The 13,791-nt window shown below is 45.0% G+C and overlaps 1 protein-coding gene across 3 annotated transcripts; it reads right to left on the bottom strand.

The window, feature by feature from the left end:
- Positions 1-10,236: 10,236 nt before the first annotated feature.
- Positions 10,237-13,578, bottom strand: Gpr12 (G protein-coupled receptor 12). 3 transcript variants are annotated; one of them, XM_076923935.1, is made up of 2 exons: positions 12,250-13,578; positions 10,237-11,627 (listed from the first exon to the last, which is right to left on the bottom strand). In XM_076923935.1, the coding sequence occupies exon 2, from the start codon at positions 11,610-11,612 to the stop codon at positions 10,608-10,610; it is 1,005 nt and encodes a 334-aa protein (XP_076780050.1). In that variant the 5' UTR covers positions 11,613-11,627; positions 12,250-13,578; the 3' UTR covers positions 10,237-10,607. The 3 variants fall into 3 exon arrangements, with proteins under 3 accessions (XP_076780050.1, XP_076780051.1, XP_076780052.1); XM_076923936.1 differs by having other exon boundaries at positions 10,237-11,223; positions 12,250-13,573; XM_076923937.1 differs by having other exon boundaries at positions 10,237-11,223; positions 12,538-13,573.
- Positions 13,579-13,791: the final 213 nt, after the last annotated feature.

Here is a 13,791-nt window from a genome sequence, read left to right as displayed (position 1 = left end):
AGTAATTTGAAATATCTGTCTCACCAATGTCTGAGGAAAAAGGAGGCAGAAGAGTCTCACGGTGATAGCTAATTTGTCTCGCCCCCTCCCTTTTATTCCACAAACATTTCCTTTTTTACTTTGAAGCTATATTCCACTGTGAATATAGTGAAGTCATTTTAGGCCAAGAATGAGGAGGTTCTCATGGGCTTCGTGGGAGGCTAGCCTGTTGTCTCTTTCTCTCAGCCTGCTGACTCAGTGGGGAGATGCTTCTGGCATATTCTGGTAACTGCTGCTGGGGCAAAGGGCTCCTCCACCTCAACAAGCTGTACAGACAACCACATAAATCATGTGTTTTAGAGCCAAATATGAGTGACCAGGACTTAAGAACATTAGGTTACAAAAAAAAATGCCTTGTTACAGTATTGAACAGTTTGGTGACTTTTTATAATAACAGAGCAAAGAGAGCAATAAATCAAGGATATGTTGATAACACATTGGTAGGCACATCTGGTAGCTGGGCAGCAGCAAGTATAGGGACAGGGACACTTTGTCATTGGGGTCATAGGTTATTTGATGCCACCCTCAGCCTTTGGGTTGGCATACTTCATAGCCTGCAGATCCCTGAGAGAATTGAAGGTTCTAGTGTCCCTGTCGTGGAGGTAGGAGAGCAGGCCATGGCAGCAGAAGTTCCTGGAAAGAGTCTCAGAAGACACAGATTTGCCAGACATGGAATCCCTACTCACTGAGAAGTGTGGCTTGAGCTGCGGTTTGATCTTTTTATAGTCCTCTTCCAGCACATCTGGGCCCTGCTTCTACCAAAATCAAATGATGCTCTTATGAACTGTGGGGGTGGTGACCTCGCCCCCAGAGCCGTGGGTAGGCACCTGCTTCTGCTTGCTGTGGGCATTAGACCTCATTGGCTCACCCCAGTTCTGAAGAAAAGCGAGATACAGCTAACTCCAGAAATACTTATGTGTGTCTGCCACATGTGTCCAGGTGCCCAAGGAATCCAGAAGAAGGTTGCAGGCAGTTGTGAGCTGTCCAGTGTGGGTGCAGGAAACCACACTCGGATCCTCTGGAAGAGAATCAAATGTTCTAAACAGATGAGCCCTGTATCTCCAGCCAACCCCCCCCCCAATAATTTATTACAAATTAAAATGAAGAATTTTGCTTAACAGCTCCTGGACATTAAAAAAAATAAAGGAGTCTGGGTGAGCCTGGTGGTGTATGCCTTTAATCCCAGCACTCTGGAAGCAGAGACAGGGATGTGGAGTTGGCAGACACCCTTGCTATAGGGCACGTGTGGAGGTCAGAGAAGAACTTTCAGGAAACAGTTCTCTTCTTCTATCATGTGGGTCCCAGGGATCAAACACAGACTCCATGTCAAGTTTGGCAACAAGTACTCTTACTAGCTGAGGCATTTCCCTAGCCGGAGATTTTTTTTTTTTTTAACTTATTCACTTTCCATACTGTTCACTGCCTCCCACAGGTCACCCCCTCCCACAATCCTATTCCCTTCCCCTTCTCCTCTGAAAGGGTGTCCCCCACCCTGGCACTTCAAGTCTCTGAGAGGCTCGGCAGTTCCTCTCACACTGGTGCCAGACAAAGCAGCCCAGATACAGGCAACAGCTTTTCAGATAGCACCAGTCCCAGTTGTTTGGGACCAACCTGAAGACTAAGCTTCACATCTGCTACATATGTGCAGGGAGGCCTAGGTCCAGCCTGTGTATGCACTTTGGTTGGTGGTTCAGACTCTGAGAGCCCCAAGGGTCCAGGTTAGCTGATTCTGTTGGTCTTCCTGAATAGTTCCTATCTGCTTAGGGGCTGCAATCCTTCCTGCCATTCTTCCATTAGAGTCCCCAAGCTTCATCCACTGTTTGGCTGTGACTGTCTACACCTGTGGGAGTCAATTGGTGGGTGGAGCCTCCCAGAGAACAAGCCTGCAAGCATAACAGAGTATCTTTAAGTCTCAAGGATAAGGGCTTGCCCATGGGGGTGGGTCTCAAGTTGGGCCGGTTATTAGCTGGCCATTCCCTTCAGTCACCGCTCCATCCCACAATCCCTGCATTTCTTGTAGAAAGAATAAGTTTTTTTGGTGGAAAGTGGAAATATTCTTAAATCGAGATCAATTCTCAGAGGGGAAATCAGAATTTCTTTTCTGGAGTATGTGAAAATATTATTCATTTCCCGCTTCACCTGATGCACGTGTCACATAAATCCTTGCACATTTTCCATTCATGTAAATTGATTTCTGGGGCCAGATATGCTGCTTGGTGGTAGAGAGCCTATCTAGTTTGGCTCAAAATCCTCCTGGTTTAGGTCCCCAGAACAGGAAAGAAAAAAGGAAACTAAATCAACTAAAAAGGGATGTATAAAATGAAAGAGTTTTGGCTGGTGAAATGTCTGGTGGGTAGGAAAAGGCACTTCCTGGAAAACTGATGACCTGTTATCCACAGAGGTCAGGGGATGAAAGGAGATAGCAAACTCCCAACCTTAACCAGTGTGCTCTGATGAGTGTGCATGTACACACACACACACACACACACACACACACACAGAGTAAATGTAATAATACACAATATACTACATATCAAATAATAAATTAAAATAATTACAATTGCTTACACAAAATCATTCTAGTCAGGTTATTGTAACAATGTAACAAAAGTGTACACTGTCTTCTTAAGGCTTTTTTTATTTTTTATTATTTTCATTTTTGGGGGTTTTTTTATCCAAAGGGTTTCTTTTTGTAGCCTTAGCTATCCAGGGACTCACTCTGTAGACCAGCTGACCTTGAACTCAAAGAGATCTGCCTGTTTCTGCCTCCCAAATGCTGGAGTTAAAGGCATGTGCCACCACCTCCTAACTCTATTCCAAGGTTTAATGATGCTCTCTCTCTGCTGCTGGTTTTTTGCTTTTCCCTTGTTACTGGAGATTGAACCCGGCATCTTGCACAAAATAGAAGAATCTTTGTCCCAAACTCTTCCCTTTCCTTAGAGGCTCCTGGTCTGGTGCCACCTTAGCCACCAATCTCAGGATACAAGTAGTTCTGGGCTAACAGCACTGCTTCCAATCCTGGCCTCCCACACATCCCTCCTTCCCTGGCCTAGAGGCTCCCTGTCATCTGACCCTCAGGAGTCCTTGGACACTAAACTTTCCTGGAATGGGTAGTAAATGAAAACCTCCCTGTGGCACCTGGAGCAGGTGATAAGGGGCTGAATCCACTTATGAGTCTCCACAACACATAATGGGCGTGTTTGCAGTAAACATTGCCAGAAGCCTGCTTGAATTTAAAGAGCTACAATGACGATCTTAACCTTGGGAATAAAGTTGTCTCAGAGGTTGACTGTCAGGGATAAGGAACCCTGGAGTCTCTCCAGGGAGCCAGCTTGAGCCCAGTCCTATTTTGCACTTTACGTATCTGAATGAGCAGCTAGCTCCAGGCACAGCTTACAAGCACAAAGATGGATGCCTGACCTGAAACAGGAACAAGTGACCCTGGCCCTCAGCCCAGAATTGTCACCAGGAATGTCTTCAGGAAAGCTTGTAGCTCATTTTACTTTCTACAAATTAATTCAATTTAAAGGAAGAACAGAAGGGAAAGGCTATTATTTTTAAAGGGCGGAGGTGAAAGTTTCAGAGTTATAATTATCATCAAAAGCTACAGTTGCTCCAGACTTGTCTATTGCATTGATTTGACATCTCTGTATGTTAAATTATCCTTAAAACAGACAGAGTATCTAACTTCAAGCTGGTAGTGATAAGGGAGACCAAGAGGCAGATATCAGGCTTCCAAAATTAATATTGCTGGGTTTACTGTAAAAATAATCTCTTGGGGCTGGAGAGACAGTTCAGATGATAACAACACTGGCTGCTCTTCTCAAGGAAGAGACTGTCCCTGGGTGATGGAGGGAATGGGGTAAGGGGATAAAATCTGAAATGTAAATATAATATCCAATAAAAAAAAAAAGGAAGAGACTGTCCCCAGTACCCACATGACGCCTCTTTCTGGCCTTTGTGGGCACTGCATGCACATGGTACACAAATATATATTACAGGTGAAACACTCATACACATAAAACAATTTTTTTAATTTGTTATAGATGTCTCCATGAAATATTTACTTTATACCTAGATCTGTTCTTCCCAGCACAGCAGCTAGCAGCCACCTATGGCTTTTAAATGTAAATGGGTTAAAATTAAGTACAAATAAAGGTGCCGTTCCTCACCTGTTCTGATCGCTCTTCAAATGCTCAGCAGCTACAGTAGGTAGGGTGCACGTGGTCCAGTTTCATCAGGAAGTCCTCCTATTTCCTAGGTGATCAATAAGCAGAAACTAAAGCTGATCATGCTTTTCTTTCCTCTTAAGGATTTATTTACGTGCATTAGTGTTTTGCCTTCATGTATGTCTGTGCGAGGGAGCCAGATCCCCTGGAACTGGAGTTACAGGCAGTTTGAGCTGTCATGTGGGGGTGCTGGGAACTGAACCCAGGTCCTCTGGAAGAGCAGCCAGTGCTGTCAACTTTTAAGCCTTCTTCTGTCCAGCCCCCACTCAAACTTTTCAAATGGGTCATCTGGCTTTGACCACTCTAGATGAAATATTTTCTACCTAAAGTTAGAGATCCAAAATATCCATGAACATCGTCATGAAAAAATCACTAAATTATTTAAAAATCTATTCAGAACAATAAAATATAAAATGCAAGTTTGGAAAAATTGCTTCCTGAATCCTAGAATATGATACTATCCTGTGTATTTCATTTTTTTTCTTACAAAAAAAGAAGAGCAATATTTATTTTACACATTCTCAATAGTTTTTCTTTACCAAACCTAAGTGAGAGTACATATGCATACAATTAAATAAATAATAATTTACTTGGGTAATTTGGGGGTAATTTTCTTGAAGGAGAAAACAATAATATTCAACAACTATGTTTTTAAGATTTTTAATTATGTGTATGTGTGAGGTCTGTGTGGGTATGTGCACATGGCTGCAGTGCCCACAGAGACCAGAAGAGAGCGCACAATACCCGTAGAGCTGGAGTTTCAGTTGCTTGGGAGCCAAATGACAGGCTCTGGGGAAAGAACTCAGGTCCTCTGGAAGACCAGTAGATGACCTTAACCACTGAGCTATGTCACCAGTTGCCCTCAATACATCTTTTCAAGATAAAAATGTCACTGTAACTCCTGCAATTAGGAAGTGTCACTATACCTCCAGACAATAGGTCCAGACAAAACAGAATTCTAATGCAACAAGAATAACCCAACCTTGGACATATTAAAATACTGCTATATGTTGAAGGAGAGTTCACAGTCTCAGCTTGCAAAAATACCTTGACCCAGATTCATGTTTCATTTAGAAAATTCTACATTCTTGGTTCCCTTCCAAGTAGTAGACTGTAGAATCCAAGAGTAAATTTACTGTGGTTCAAATGGCCCATAGAAGGAGGCTACAGTTGGATCAGGAGGCTCTTTCTGTCTCTGTTTGTTTGTCAGTCAGTCAGTCTATTTCTCTATCCATCACTCTACTTTCTCTCTCTCTCTCTCTGTCTCTCTCTCTCTGTCTCTCTCTCTCTCTCTGTGTGTGTGTGTGTGTGTGTGTGTGTGTGTGTGTGTGTGTGTGTGTGTGTCTGTCTTTCACTTACCACAACTTCCTGCTGTGTGTAGAAGACTGGTCACTGCCCCTCTTCGTGGGAAAAGCCACCAGAGTAGGACTTCCCTAGACTCAACATAGGTTGTTTGATTAAGAACTGAAACTCCAAACTTTACTGAAAATTCCATAAGGTTTTTGTGGTGCTGGTAGTGGTGCTGGTGGTTGTGGTGATGGTGGTGGTGGTATGTATGTCTGTGTCTAAAATATTGTACTCAAAATGAGCTGTCCAAAGAGCCAATACCAAGATACTCTGTGCCCAAGTGAATATTCATTTATCTTCTAAACTTATTTTCTACAGCCCAACTATAGAATCCGATTCAGAGGGAGAGAGAAGACTCCTGCTGTGTAACCCAGGATGGCTTTAGATTCATGAGCCTCCTGCTTTGGCATGCCAGGCCTACACTTTCATACTGGACTTAAATCTGGAAAAAATGAATCAGATCCTAGCCTGAACTCATAGAAAGATGCTGTCTCAACAAAACAAAAACAAAACTACACACACACACACACACACACACACACACACATTTTCTACAGAGGAGAAATTTCAGTTGTGTGCTGGCACTCACCTTACCAGGTATATTTACTTTAGCCCACTTCTGTCTGAGTAAATAAAATGTGAAACTCTCACCTCTTTGGACAGAAAGGAAGCACAGAGATTAAATGTTTTGGATTGAGGTTAATAGAATTTTTAATGCTGCAAAAGAAAAGGTTACAGATAAATGTCAAATGGAAGCGAGGTAGTTTAAAATATCTTTGATGTCCCTATCGAGAAAGATTGCTCTGTGGTGGATTCAGTTGGAGTGCTGAGCACAGAGAGAAAAAGGTTTTCATCTTAATTACCCAAAGATAAATTCATGTGTGCAGCACCCGCAGGAACACACACGCACATGCACTCACACTCACACGCACATGAACACACACATGGTGGAGTCTCTAGAAATGACTGCTTCAGATCATGACGATTAGATCATAGACAGTGCGGAGCTGACACGGAGCCCATGTGGTCCCCGGCCTTCACAGATACATGTGGGAATCTAGAAAGGGTGAGGTTCATGGCCTTTGGACACTTTCTGTTTATTCACTAACCCTCATGAGAATAAACATGGGAACATTTATTTATTGTGTGATATTTACATATTATCTTTACATTTTGCAAACACTGAAAATTTGACACTTTCTTTGTCAAAAAGAAATTTCTTTCTAAAGTGTCACTTACAGACTCTCAGGGACAGAATCAGTGTGAGTTAGTGACATGCTCAGCCACGGCCCACTGGTCCAGAATCTGGAATTTTAACAAGATTCTCTGGGGATTCATATGCCTCTCAAATATGAAACATTCTAGAAACATTGCAGACACCCTTATCTCCATTCATCATTTCCTAAAAGGCAGAGATGTCTGCTAATTTAACTCACAATATATGAAACTATGCTGTCTCCAGCATGAAATGACGCACTATCCGCCCTCAAGGGATACATATGGAGATGGTGACATTAAAGAAAACCAATATTTTAGTAACGGATGAGTAACTCTTCTTTTAACTCTAAGGAATCTCTGTTCTGCATTTTTGGGTTGAAACATTTCTGCCTCCCAAGTTCTTTCCTATGCATCATGTTTCTATCCTGCTTCGAATCTTGGGGAATTCTATGGCTGTTTCTGCTCCCCAACTTGGCTCTTCGATTTTTCTGTCTAAATGAGGAGGGCCCTGGCCCCCATCTCAGCTACCATGCAGGGAGAAGGGCTTCTTTACCACATGCAACTTGACTGGAGCAGGGGCATGGAGCTCAGTGACAGAGCTCTTGTCTGGCAGGGACAAAGCTCTGGGTCTCAACCTCAGCAAAGAAAAGAAAAAAAAAAACAGTGAAAAAACAAAGCACATTTGACTGAAATAAAGGAAGTCAAAAAATAAAATGAGACAGAATTCAAGTAGTCACCACCTGGGTAAATAAATTATCTGAACTAATTAAGGAAAAATTGTTAAATGATCTAACAAATATGACTATTTCTACTGAAAAGATGATCAATTCCTTGGAAAGTAGTAATTGTAAAAGTTTCTCTGCTCTCCTAGAGGTTCCTGGAATGACAATTTTCCATGATGTAAAGACATTTAAACACACACACACATCCTTACACACATGTATCTATATTGAAATAGGTGCCAATTTCTTGATGATTATCTTTATTAAAGACAAGAAACCTTGTAGGAAATGACTTATGTCCAAAAACTCTTCACAATTTAAACAGGAAGTTCTGAAGAAAACCTTTCAAATAAAATCAGGTTTTTTTGTTTGTTTTTAAGAACATGGAGCAAAAGCAACCGCTGGGCCAGCAAGATGCCTCAGCAGGTAAAAGGTCCTTGCCACCAGGCCTAAGAGCCCCAGTTCAATACCCAGAACCTACATGTAGAAGGAGAGAACTGAAGACACTCTCACAGATTGTCCTCTGGCCTCCATACTGTACCATGGTACACATGCACGCACACACACATACAAATACACACACTCATACACAAACAAATTAATGTAGGATAAATTTTAGCAACCACCGAATACATATTCATAAGACCACTTCACCCAGTGCCCCATGTACACAAACATTTACCCACACTGGTTGGTCCACACATGATTTTAAATGAAAACCTTCTTCTTAATTATAGAACCCAGATTATGTGACAGTGACCTGTTCAAAGGCAGCTTTCTGTGGAGTGCGGGATCAAAGATGACATTATGGAGGGGCAGGGAAGGGACAGTGGAAAGCCTGCCTTCAGTTCTAGCCCCACCCTACAGTCTGAAGCTCAGCTTGCTTCTTCGCCTCTCTCTGCAGCTCTGGTTTTCTTACCACAAATGTCTGTTTTCACAGTTACATTACAAGAGAAAGACAGGAGGAGAAAGCTGGTAAAACGGCAAGCACGGGGTTGAGAACACACGTGGGACAGGCACACTGACTGTTCTGTATTTCCTACCAGAGATGTGCAAATGAGAGCTCCTTCCCATCAAGCACCATCTGTTGCTTTAAGGACCCATTATGAGATTTCCCTGCTCATCTCTAAACTAAATTACTGCGACTGGAGATATGGCTCAGTGGTTAAGGGCACTGACTGCTGTTGCAGAAGACCCAGGCTCTATCCCAGCATCTGTATGGTGGCCCACAACCAGCTGCAACTCCAGGCCAGTTAGATACCTGTGGCCTCTCACAGCACCTGCACACATATGTACATATATGTAAGTAAAGCAAATACATAAATAAGACATTTAAGTAAATAAGAAGGCCCAACCTATTCTTTCTACCAAGCCCATCCTGATACTCAAAATAAATGATCTATAGCTGTCGGCTGGATTGGGGTGGCATGATCAAACATGGCTAAAAATCCTTTCCCTCTTCTTCAATATTTCACTCCTCTCATGCAGCTGTGAATGGTCTCAGGAGATACAGATTCAAGAAGAAGATGTATTCTCACTTGAGAAGCAACTTCGGAGGAATGGGTTTGGCATGCAGGCTTTGGAGACTGGTCCTAAAATCACCATTGCCATACCAACTGGGACAAGCCTTTGAGGGGGACCTTTTACAAATGAACCCGCCCAGGACCCTGAAATACTGGTCTTGATGCGCCATTCAGGAATTCTTCCACTTCCTGTATAGACACAGCCGTGAGCCCATTGCACACAGAGCGACAGTGTTTGTGTCTGCATCTGTCTGCTTTCACAGGAAATGACACTCAGGCAAAATGGCCTTGTATAGTGTTTTAAGTCCCTTCTTGTAGTAATTTCCAGGGTAAACCTTTACTTTCTGAAAGCAGGCATCAGAGTCCTTGTTGCACTGGGAATGTCTTCTGGTGAAAGTAAATTAAACTTTTCACCAACAGACATGTGGTCATTCTTCTTGTGAGCACAAAGGACACAGCAGGTACACACCAGTCATGTTAGCTGGGCATGCCACAGACTTTCACATCCATTTTGAGCTAACAACAACATGAACCAGAAAAATTTCAATTTATAATACTTAATTCTATTCATCTTAAGCAAAAATAACAATGTATTTATTCGTAGACAGAGATGTGAAAAGTGATGTTTGTGTATTTATTGTGTCACACCCATTTATTCTCTCAGAATATATTAAAAATAAATATAATCTACTTCCAATAGATACTATTAATGTTATCTCTCTTGTTTTCTGCAAACCATCAGACTAGAGTTTTAAAGCTCACAATGAAAAATCTAACCAGTGCTATCTCATATGTAATTGGAACCAGTGTTTCTTCACAACTCACTTTAGAAAGGATATTTCAAAAACTGTATTGGAAAAAAATGACTCTTTTAATTCTGGGATTAACATGGCAATATTGCAATGAGTGGTCTAACTACCACAGGTAACCATGCATACCAAACTGTAACACAGAAAAACTGCCAAGTGGTTCTTACCAGCTGTCACTAACGCTGAGAGTAAAGATGTTCGTGCCTTTGATATTGGTCACTTAGTACTGAGTTCGTGGAAATAAACACAAGTCCTTCCAAAAATAGTTATATAAACTATTTTGGTCGTATGAAAAAGGCTCCTATCCTGTTAGATACATACAGAATGGAAGATCTACCTTGATTAGAAAAAAAAAAAAAGTTCAGAAAAAGTAATTTCTTTTCCAGTTTCCTTTAAAACTCTGATTTGTTTTCAAGTCTGGGTTAAAAATCCTGAGACTTGTGCATAATTTCATGGCCATATGAGGTCCCACTACACTCTCCAAACAAACAAACAAACAAACAAATCCTAACTCCCAAACCAAACAACAGAATGCTGAGCCAAGAAGTCGAGCTTCTTAAAAACGCTGGTAACATGGTTTCCAGTGTCAACACCAGTCTAAAAGATGTCCTCACTTCCGTTTGTGAGATCCAGTGCAAAGAATTTGAGGGGAGGAAATCACTGGCCACCCTGGGCAGTGGGGGCGCTTGGTAGAGGCAGCGTCCTATGGGGAGAAGGCTGCTACACATCGCTGGGAGACCGTGCTCTCTGAGACAGCGTGGAAGGGATGCACCCACAGCAAATGAGGCAGAGGGCTTTCTGGATCTCTTGGTTTCTAAAAGCATATATGACAGGGTTGATGATGGAATTGTAGGTGGCGGGCAGGAGGGTGGCGTAGGTATAGATGGAGGGGTAGGTGTAATCAGCGATCAAGGAATAGAGGGTGAAAGGCATCCAGCAGGCAGCAAAGGTCCCCAGGATGAGAGCCAGGGTCGAGACCCCTTTCCGGGTAGTCACGTAGTGCGATGTAGCCAGGAAGTGGTGTTGCAGGGCTATCTGATGGGCGTGCCTCATCACAATCTTACAAATCTGGACATAGAGCTGAAGCATCAGGGCAAACATGAAGAGGAAGGAGATGGAGAGGATGGCAGCGTTGTTCTTAGTGAGAGGTCTGACCACACTGCAGGTGGACTCGTCCCTCAGGCAGTTCCAGCCCATGACAGGCAGCAGCCCCAGACAGATGGAGGTTCCCCAGAGCATCACTAGCATGACATAGGTAAAGGTGACGGTCCTCTCGGAGTGGTACGTCAGGGCGTAATACAGGGAGAGGTAGCGGTCCACAGTGATAGCCAGCAAACTGCAGACAGAGGCAGAGAAAGAGGCGACAATGAGTCCAATTGTGACCAGCTTGGTGGCTTCTGACTGAAGCAGGTATGCAAAAACAAAATTGATGATGAGTCCCAGGCCAGCCAGAAGGTCTGCAAGAGCCAGGCTGCCTATCAGTAGGAACATGGGGGCTCGCAGGCTGGGGCTGTGGAAGATGATAAGGACCACAACGGCATTCTCACAGCAGATGAGGGTTCCTGAGCTGCACAAGACAATGTCCCAGGGGTTGACAACGAGCTCAGGTTCTGACTCCGCAACAGAGCCCTGGGAGGGGACAGCGGCTGAGATGTTCTCTGGAGCACCGGCATCTACACAGTCCCGAGGCAGCCCGCTTAAATTGACCTTCGGGTCTTCGTTCATTTTAGCCCCTGTCCTCTTCAACGGAAAGACAGGCTTTTTAATGTTTGGGTACAGTAGGGTGCCAATCCAAGATCATGCAAAGCACACAGAGACAGACAGACAACTCTGGGCTCAGATACCAGTGTCAAAATGCCACGAGCTTCAGGAATTAGAAACAAAAGCTAAAGTCTGCATGGATGAAACCCCACAACCGAAATGCTGTTTGTCACTGAGGGAAACACAGATCAGGACTCCTGAGGCGGCATATGCACACTCCCGCACTCGCCAAAACGCTGGGAACCGACATTGGCTAATTGCATCTCCCATGCTGAAAACCAACATCTGGGCAGCTGAGAAAGCACCGCCCAGCAGCCACAATTCTGCAGGAGGGTGGAATATTTTAAAGGCCTCACACTCCCACCCTTCCCAAACATACCCCACTCGAGTGCACACCCCCAAACACACCTCCAGACTCAAACAAAGGGGTGGGGTCCCAGCCTCTCCCATGTGCACGGGTCAGAGTGCAAGGACTACAAAAGGTAGGTGTGTACCACAGAGATGCCCAGACAGACAGAGAGAAAGATATGCATGCATTTGGCGCCGCTCCCCTAGCAGCGGGGACGCGCAGCCTGCAGGGCAGGGGGTCATCGGGGGTCACCTTGGCACGCCCAGGCTGAGGGGGTGCTCCTTCGGTGCTGCCGAATAGCTCGGGCCACCCGCGTGGCACGTCCGTGGTGGCGCCCGCGGCAGGTGAGCTGCGGCGCTCGCGCCCGGCTCTCCGCCCTGCGCGCTCCCCGCCCGGCGCGCCTCCGCGGAAACCCCACGAGGCTGCGCGCGCCCCCGCAGGTCGCAGCTGCGTGAGGGGCGGGAGCCCGCCACTGTGGACGCCCGCCTGTAGTGGTCATGCCGAGACCCGCTCGACCTGCAGGAAAGTCTGGAGACCTACTTTGATCCTGTGGCTTCCCTGAGGCGTCCTAGCCACTGGGGCTCGGCTTCTTCACGCTTTCCCCTTAAACTGCAGAGTTCAGGACCAAAAGAATCGTAAATGGCCGGGTTTTCGGGATGAACAGGAGGAATGCGGTTGGTAAGCAGGCTGGCGGAGGAGACTTAGAGTAGCATTCGACTCCCTCTCTTAGGTTGCCGTTGGCCGTTCTGCACATTATTGTTCCCTTGGGGACGTTCACTTAACTGGATAGGAGCTGCTGCTGCTTGGATTGCCCAGTTGCACTTATTAAGCACTCCCGGAGCCGTTTGCGAGTGGAAATCATTTAGGACGTTCTTGCAAAAGCTTCCTGCAGACACTGGCCCAAACCCAATTCATTTAAGTACCCAAGTGACACTATTAATTTATTGTTTCCTTTACTTCGTCCGCGGAGTCTAGGGTTAACATCCTAAAGGTTGTCTGTCGGAAAAGGACTAGCCTGTATCTCTCTCATTCTGGAACCGGATCAGATTTTAAATTTAATTATGCTCTCCAACTTAAAGGTGGGAGGAGAAAAGTCCTATTTCCGTGTGACCTAAATGTTGTGCAGGGCAAGGGATCCTGAGGACCCTTCATATGGGGTTATCATCAGGTGCATCTGCCTCCCCTGAGTTTCACTGAAATTCCCGCTCCAGCCTACCAGGCTCCCAGCCTTACATCTCTATTTACCCTATGCTTTCCCCCTACCCCCCCCCCCCCCCCGCGCGCGTGGGCATCCATCAGCGGCTGGCTCTACCATGTTGCGCTCCTGGCACCAAAATCCTCCACTTCACTTCCCTGGTTACATCTTCCTCATCTCCCTGCTGCACTTCTGCTACCTGCCCCTTCCCCCTTTCTCACCAAGGCAACACACTAACCAGGTGTGACCTTGATGTAGCAGATCTGTACCTCCTAACCTGAGCCCTCACACTGCTTCTGAAACTCTCTAGCTGGACATTCGGCTTTGGGCCACATGGAACTGTTTTGTTTTCTGCTGAGTCTTCTCGTGTACCCCAGAAGGCTCCAGGACTCTTTCTGAGTCCTGTATTCCCTGAGGCAACACATCTGAAACTTGACTTAGAAACCAGCAGTTCTAGGGTTGGGGTCCCAGCATCAGTCCCAGATGCTGGTGCTGATGCTGCTGACCTACTGGACACACTTTAAGAAGCGAGGTTCTGTGGAGTTTAAATGGTCCGTGAGTATGGAAAGGAAACATTACTTGTGTCAAGGACTGTGTGA

This window comes from Arvicanthis niloticus, chromosome 24 (genome assembly GCF_011762505.2).
Source record: "Arvicanthis niloticus isolate mArvNil1 chromosome 24, mArvNil1.pat.X, whole genome shotgun sequence".
Classification (NCBI taxonomy): Eukaryota; Metazoa; Chordata; class Mammalia; order Rodentia; family Muridae; genus Arvicanthis; species Arvicanthis niloticus.
The sequence above is the reverse complement of the archived record's forward strand: the minus strand, read 5'-3'. Positions and strand labels throughout refer to the sequence as shown.

Excerpts from the sequence above, each read along its gene's own strand:
- Gpr12 (XM_076923935.1), bottom strand. The coding sequence starts at position 11,612 with ATGAACGAAGACCCGAAGGTCAATTTAAGCGGGCTGCCTCGGGACTGT.